At 42.2% G+C, this 7400-nt stretch overlaps 1 protein-coding gene and 1 pseudogene across 1 annotated transcript in view; both read left to right on the plus strand.

The window, feature by feature from the left end:
- Window positions 1-5543, plus strand: part of PSMD1 (proteasome 26S subunit, non-ATPase 1) — a 143730-nt gene extending 138187 nt beyond the window's left edge. Inside the window, exons 24-25 of the mRNA XM_014585241.1 lie at window positions 3585-3740; window positions 5331-5543. Of these exons, the coding sequence (XP_014440727.1) occupies window positions 3585-3731 (147 nt within the window). The 3' untranslated portion in view covers window positions 3732-3740; window positions 5331-5543. The remainder of the gene's footprint in view (window positions 1-3584; window positions 3741-5330) is intronic.
- A 1451-nt stretch (window positions 5544-6994) lies between these two features.
- Window positions 6995-7146, plus strand: LOC114006645 (uncharacterized; annotated as a pseudogene).
- Window positions 7147-7400: the final 254 nt, after the last annotated feature.

Below are 7400 nucleotides of genomic sequence, written 5' to 3' on the forward strand. Positions count from 1 at the left end.
ACGTGAAAACCCTCCCAAAAAAAAAAAAAAAAAAACATTCAATATCTTTTCTATGTTTTCCCCAATCATTATTTTTATTATTCTAATTATTTTTTAAAACAGTCAATTGCTATTTCTCATTTTGCTTGTAAAAATACTTTGCCCATCATGAAATACTTCTCAGAACACATTGAATTTTTTTTAAGAATTGTTTTAATTCAACTTTATTTATTTATTTAGCCAGAGAGGGAGAAGGGGGAGGGGGAGAAAATGAGAAAGCAAACTGCCAGGTCTGGGATTCGAACTGCAGTCGGCATGTGGGAGTCCAGTGCCTTTAACCACCACGCTATCTGCCAGCCCTGACACATTGAATGTTTATGCATAAACACACTGTATTTTTATAGTACACATTTTCTAAAAACTTTTGAAGATCCTTGTTTATAAAATGTTCAGAATAGGCAATTTAGAGATGAAAGTTAGATTAGTGGCTGCTGGGAGGGTAGAGGAAAGAGAAAATGAAGAGTTAACTGCTAAAAAGAAACTGGCTGTTTATGTGCAGTGAAGAAAGGGGGCCTTCCCCATAGTAGCAGGGTCATCAAATCTAACCCTCACGTGCTCAGATTCTTCCTCAGCATTTGAAGGAGGCAGTGGTAGCTTTGAAAATAGATGATGTCCTACTCTGCTTCCCGTTCATCCTTAAGAAAGAGCGTAGCACTTGGCAGCAGGAAGCTTTCTGCTGCCTGTGTCTTTGTTGCCATTGGGCTTCCTGGAGAATAGATCTGCTTAGGAACTGTGTGAACTTCCTCACCAGCGTATAAAGTGGCAGTTAGCCTAACCCATGTGCATTGATAAACAGTTTTTTCCGTATATTGATTATCACATGACTTAAGTTATATTATTTCATTGAATTAAGCATGGAGTAGTGGTAATTTAGAGCCAGATGTTTCTTAAAAAAAGTGAGTCCATTTGTGAAAACGGGTGTTGTCATCCATTTGGTAGAAGACTCATCTCCATTAGTCCATTAGGAGGCTCAAGTACATGTTGAGGGTCAGGACAAGGGCTGTACACCCTGATTCTTCTTGGGCTGTGTCTATAGTAGAGGCAGGGTCTGTTAACAAAATGCATCCTCTTCAAGAAAAGCAAACTTGGGACCAGCAGATGGCATAATGGTTACGTCACTGGACTCCCATGTCGTCTACCACAGTTCAAGTCCCAGATCTGGTGGCTTAAAACTCAGAGTGGGCACATGCACGTGCATGCCAAAAATCCCTAGAGGAGAACGGAGAAGGGATTGCGGCACGGCCTTCCCCCCGGGGGGTAATTTCTGGCTTTCTGTCTCTCTGTCTCTACCATGAACGCACACACCCTTTAGCAAAAACAAAAAAAAAACTTTTTAAGAGATTACATTGTGTTGTAATGTATGTAAATATCTGTGTGTTGGGAAAGGGAAATAGTTCAGAAACTCATGAAGGCATACAGTTTTATAGCATGGCAGGACAGGGTCCTGATGAGGAAAAATCAGATTAGGCTGAACTACAGAGATTCTTCTACATATGTGAATCATTTGACTAATGTGCTTGGGCTTCTTTTCCTTCCCAGTAATGTGTTTTGGTTGAAGTATGCTTTTTCCAGATGTGCCCTGCCACTGTTGACTGATTTAATTACACAGAGCAGCTTTCCATTTCCTTTGACAAAGGCAGGCAAATGGAATAAGATTAGCACACCAGAGATGGGTGAATAGTTTGGTGTTTGAATTTCCCTTCTGCTAATATGCTTAGGAGAGGGCCTAACAGAATTGCAGTTACAGCCTACTTTCCATTTGTTTCCCATCTGTGTTTTCATTGGCTTTCAAGGATTTAGACACCGAACTGAAAACACTCAGTTACCTATGATATTAATGTTATTTTCTTCATCATTCTAAAATTGCTAGAGAAAAATTGGCATTTACTTTATGGATTCTCTTGTCTAAAGTAATGGTCATCTCAAAAATTATATTAGGCTAGTATGCATCTCTAAAAAAAATTTTTTTTTCTTTTCTTTTTTTGGTTATAGGGCAAGTGCACTCACCAAAGAGATAAAGTTAGAAATCACCTCCTGGGGGGCGGGAGGTGTCCATGTCACAGTCTCTTCTCCTCCATTTCTTCAGAATTTGGGGCACACATGCACATGTGCCTGGCATGATTTTCAAATCTCTGGGTCCAGGACTTGAAACACATAGTCAACCATGTGGAATCCAGCTGCCTTAACCTCCATACCACCTGGTGGCCCACTTCTACAAACCTTAATATGCATAAAAGTCAACTCAAGGGGGATCAGCAGTTAGTGTAATGGCTATGTCGCTGGACTCCCACATAGTCGACCGCGGTTCGAGTCCTGGACCCACTGGCTTAAAACTCACATCGGGCGCGTGTGCGTGTGTGCCCAAGATCCTGAGAGGAGAATGGAGAAGGGATTGTGGCATAGCCATCCTCCCAGGGTGGTGATTTCTCTCTGTCTGTCTGGCGAGCGCACGCGCCCTATAGCAAAACTTCTCCAAAAAAAAAAAAAAGGTCAACTGGGAATTGTTTTTCAATTGTTTTTCTTTTCTTTTTTTTTTAATGTATTTACTTTCATGAGAAAGAAAGAAAGGGATGGGAGAGACAGACGTTCCCAACAGGTCCTCACACTGTGATCCTCCCTGCCAGCCTTCTGGGCCAGGTAGGATCTTAATTGCACACATGTGCAACTAAGGAACGTGTGCCTGGTCAACACGAGAACCAAACTCTAGTTCTCCATATGGCTTCGGCGATGAGGAGTGGCAGGCACACTACCACTACTACTGCACCACCATGGCTGGACCTGGAGAATCTTCTTCAAATACAGCTTTTTAGATCTAGGGTGGCGTCAGCTTGCCTACTGTTTAATAAAACTTCCCATGTGGTAATGGCGCTTCTGGTCCAGGACTACATCTTGAATGAAAAAGCATTAGAATATCATATTTGGACAACAAACATTTTCCCTGCAGTCATACTGACCTAGAGTCAGTCCCAAGGCTGGGTAATACTGTCCTTAAATTGGGATATGTCATTCAAATAGAGCAGCGTCGTGGGTTAGACCAGCCAGGGCATGGCATTAAGTTTGCAAATATACTCCTTAGAGCTCACAGTTATCTTTATCATAGTGTAGTATAGTTCTACCTCAGTTATTTTTTTTTTTTTTTTTTTTGGGGGGGGGTGGTTGTTTAATTTGGGATTTTTGTTTTAGTTTGTCAGAGAATGCATGTGCTTTCTGGAGAGTGACTTCGGGGGGTAGTGAGAAAGCACCTGCCATGGGGCATGGTCATACCACAATCCCTTCACCTTCTTTTCTTCCCTTTGGGCATGCATACACACTCACCTGGAACATTTCTCAAGCTGCCGGGTCTAAGACTCAAAACATGTGGTTGGCCATGTGAGATCCAGCCCCTTAACCACCCAGCCATGGGCTGGCCTCTCTACTGCCAACTTTCTACCTACACGTCATCCGGGCAGTTTTAAGGTACTGCTTGGCAAGTATGCGCGCTGGATTGCAGAGCAGGCTTGACATTGGAGTGGAGTGTGTGCTTCCTCATTCCTCTCTGTTTACAGCTCTCCATTGGAGGCATCATCATTCTGAAGGACACTAGTGAAGACATTGAAGAGCTGGTAGAACCTGTGGCAGCACATGGCCCAAAAATCGAGGAGGAGGAACAAGAGCCAGAGCCCCCAGAACCATTTGAGTATATTGATGACTAAGGACCAGAGGTACGTCTGCAGTGAAGCTGTTTGCAAAGGGAAACTTCTTCATCAGTATTTCAGTCATTTTATTCATGGAGATCATCTCACTTTTTCCTTTCTTTTTGTACTTAATCCTTATGTATCTAAACAGTATCACAACTTCCCCCCTTTTCAACCTCTTTCTGAATACATAACCACAGATTCCCTGTTCTTTTTTTTAGAGAATTATTTATTTAATTTTATTTGTTGATTCATTTTTATTTGACCAGAGAGAGAGGGAAAGTGAGAAAGCAAGCCACACGGTCCAGGACTCGAACCATGGTTGGCCATGCGGGAGTGTCCAGCGCCTTAACCTCCACGCTGCCTGCTGATCCCACCCCCCTTTCTTTTTCAACTCTTCCAATGCTACTCAAGGTGGCTGGTTTACACCTTTTTTTAGGTCTGTGAAGAGAGAGGGAGCTTGCTCAAGAATATCAATCTCTTCAATGCTGCTTTCATCCAGAAAGCTTTTCCCCACTTAGTCAGCTGCATGGTTTGCTTAGTGATGGAGCTGAGTGACGTTCCAGTGCAAGCTCCTCCTTATGGATCGGTTATGCTTTGCAGACTAGTTCCTGTCCATGGATCACATTTTCGAGTTGCACCGGTGTAGACCTCTCACTGATTCCTCTCTCTCTCCCTGTAAATCGTTAACACACTTATTCAGTGGAGTGATTGGACATCTATTGTGACTGCAATATGGTGCTTACAGGTATTTTGCAGTCAGTTACATCACAAGCTTTGTCCAGTTGAGGAAGATGATTTTTATAACAGTATTCTAACAGCGTTGAAGGGGCTCTTTAGATGCAAAAGATCATGAAATTATTATTCTTAGTTCTCTCCTTTCTTTTGAATGGTCATCACATATTTGAAGACACACATGGACTATATAATCAGGATTCTTTAATTCCACCCTAACACAGACACATTTTCAGACAAATATGATATGAATTTGTTATACTTTGAAGAAAATAAGGACCACATCATTTATTGCATTATGACAAAATAAAAAATGTGTTTGAAGGCCTACTTGTAAATCTAGCATGGTGACTATTACACACTGACTAGCAATCAATAAAAGCTCAGATACATATTAAGGCAGAAACCCTGCCATCAGTAGAAAAATACATTCATGCCTCAAAGAGGCTTTAGAAGCAGGGAGATTTATATAAACTTCCCTACTATCTAAACTTCTAAAAATTATCTTTCTGCCTTGGTGGTTTCCTAAGCTTTACCCGCCCAGCACATGACACGTAGATACCATGATCACTCAGTCTTATCACAGAATCGAGTTGACTCACGTTATCCTTTCACAAACTGAAAACCCCTGGTTACGTCTTTCAAGGCAGTTAACCACAAAACTGCTTAGAGGTTTATAGCTGGAAATTGGATTCTTGTGTTTAAAAAATAAAATAGTGAGGAATTTGAAAGCTGTAGTCTATTTTGACACAAACTGGCGTATTAGGAGTGCAGAGGGAGGTTGGGAGCTGGCTTTAGATTTTAGCAGCTAGTAGTAAAAAAGAGGAGGATACTTTTTAAATAAAGCCTGACTCTAGCGTCTCCCCCCACTTCCTTTTGCAGGATCTCATTTGCTCATCTGAAGACTGTCCAGGCTTATCTTGGAAATGTCTGAGGAAATCCGTGCTGAGACCTGCCATTCAATGCATGTATCATTGCCTCTGCGCTGATCTGGAGAACCTTGTCTCCAAGTCTTTGGTTGAAGAGAAGATATATGACTATTTAGTGTGCTCTTTCACAGAACTGGGTTTTCAAATAAATATATTAAAATCTCCAGATGGTCCACACTTTAGTTCGTTTTTCAGCCTGGGTTTTAATAAATGGATCTAATCCCTCCCCACTGTGAACTGCCAAAGAGCTAAGTTCTTTATTTCCTAGAATGAAGATGTATAAACTTTCAAATTGATGAAATAATTAAGTTATTCTTACTTTACTGACCATTTGAAAATTTAAAACTCAGGGACCAGCAGTTAGCGTAATGGCTACGTCACTGGACTGCCATGTAGTTGACTGCAGTCTGAGTCCCGGACCCGGTGGCTTAAACTCACGCTGGGCGCATGTGTGTGTGTGCCCAAGATCCCGAGAGGAGAATGGAGAAGGGATTGCAGCATAATGGCTATGTCACTGGACTCCCACGTAGCCGACCGCAGTTCGAGTCCCGGACCCGGTGGCTTAAACTCACACCGGACGCATGTGCGTGCGTGCCCAAGATCCCGAGAGGAGAATGAAGGAGAAGGGATTGTGGTGTGGCCATCCCCCCTGGGGGGTGATTTCTCGCTTTCTATCTCTCTCTGTCTGTCTGGTGAGTACACGTGCCCTATAGCAAAAACCTCTCCAAAAAAAAAAAGAACATTTAAAAATCAAATTTTATTTATCACTAAGAATTCTCTACACTTTTTTTAATGGATAGAGTGGGAGGGTACCAACATTTATTGAAGAAGTCACCTTTTTTAAATTATTTATTTAATTCTACTTGTTGTTGTTATTCTTTTTTAAATGTGACCAGAGAGAGACAGAGCGAGAGAGAGAAAGGGAAAGGGAGAGAGCAAACTGCAAGGTCTGGGACTCAAAACACAGTTGGCCGTGTGGGAATCCAGCACCTTTAACCACTATACCACACTGCTGGCCCCAGAAGTCACTTTCATGATCCAGGGGAATTGTGTCTATTGAATCAGCTCCGAGGTTTTTTTTGTTTGTTTGATTGATTAGTTTTGGGTATAGGGTGTAGGCACTCACTAGAGAGAAAGTGTGAGGAGAAAGCATCCCCATGGAGAACGATCACACCACAGTCCCTTCTCCATCTCTCTCTTCATTCAGGATTTTGGGCACACATGCTTCTGGTCAGGTCTGGGACACAGACAATGCAGTCTGCCACGTGGGATCTGGCTGCCTGAACTAGGCCTTGGAACTGGCCCTAGAGCATTTGTTTAAAACAATTTTTGCTTATTGTCTACTGTTTTTAATCCTGTTATAGACAATAACTGTAAATTATTCATTTAACTACAGGATCTGATATTTTTTTTTTTTAGAATTATTTTATTTAACTTTATTTATTTATTTTTAATTTGACCAAAGAGGAACGGAGAGAGAGAGGGAAAGTGAGAAACTAAGCCTCCAGGTCCGAGACTCAAACCGTGGCTGGCCATGTGAGGTCTAGTGCCCCTAACCACCACTCTACCTGCTGGCCTCTTTTTTTTTTTTTTTTTTTTTTTTAAAGAAAAGTTCTCAGCTTCGCGCAGTGGCAATATCGTAGCCAGTGACATTTATCCAAGGCACTATTATTGCTGATCGAAAAAAGAAAGAGAAGTCCCACCATATTGTAATCTTCTTGGCCTCTGCCTTCTAGCGTGGAGTATAGATGTGTACCACCATGCTTGGCCTGTTTAGTTTGGACTGAGAACTAAACCAGAGACTCCCATGCCAGTCAACCACCACACAGTTGCACTTTCCCACTTGTGCCACCGTCTCTGGACCTTGGCCCTTGGCTCTTTAGTTTTTTGCTATAGAGGGTCCTGCACACAGCAGGGGCAGAGAGAAAGTTAGAAGGCACCTCCCAGGAAGAAGACCCCATGTCGCAGTCTCTTCTCCAGTCTCTTCTTAGGATTTTGGGCACACGCACAGGTGGCCAGTGTT

Source organism: Tupaia chinensis, unplaced genomic scaffold, assembly GCF_000334495.1.
Source record: "Tupaia chinensis unplaced genomic scaffold, TupChi_1.0 Scaffold149383_1, whole genome shotgun sequence".
Classification (NCBI taxonomy): Eukaryota; Metazoa; Chordata; class Mammalia; order Scandentia; family Tupaiidae; genus Tupaia; species Tupaia belangeri.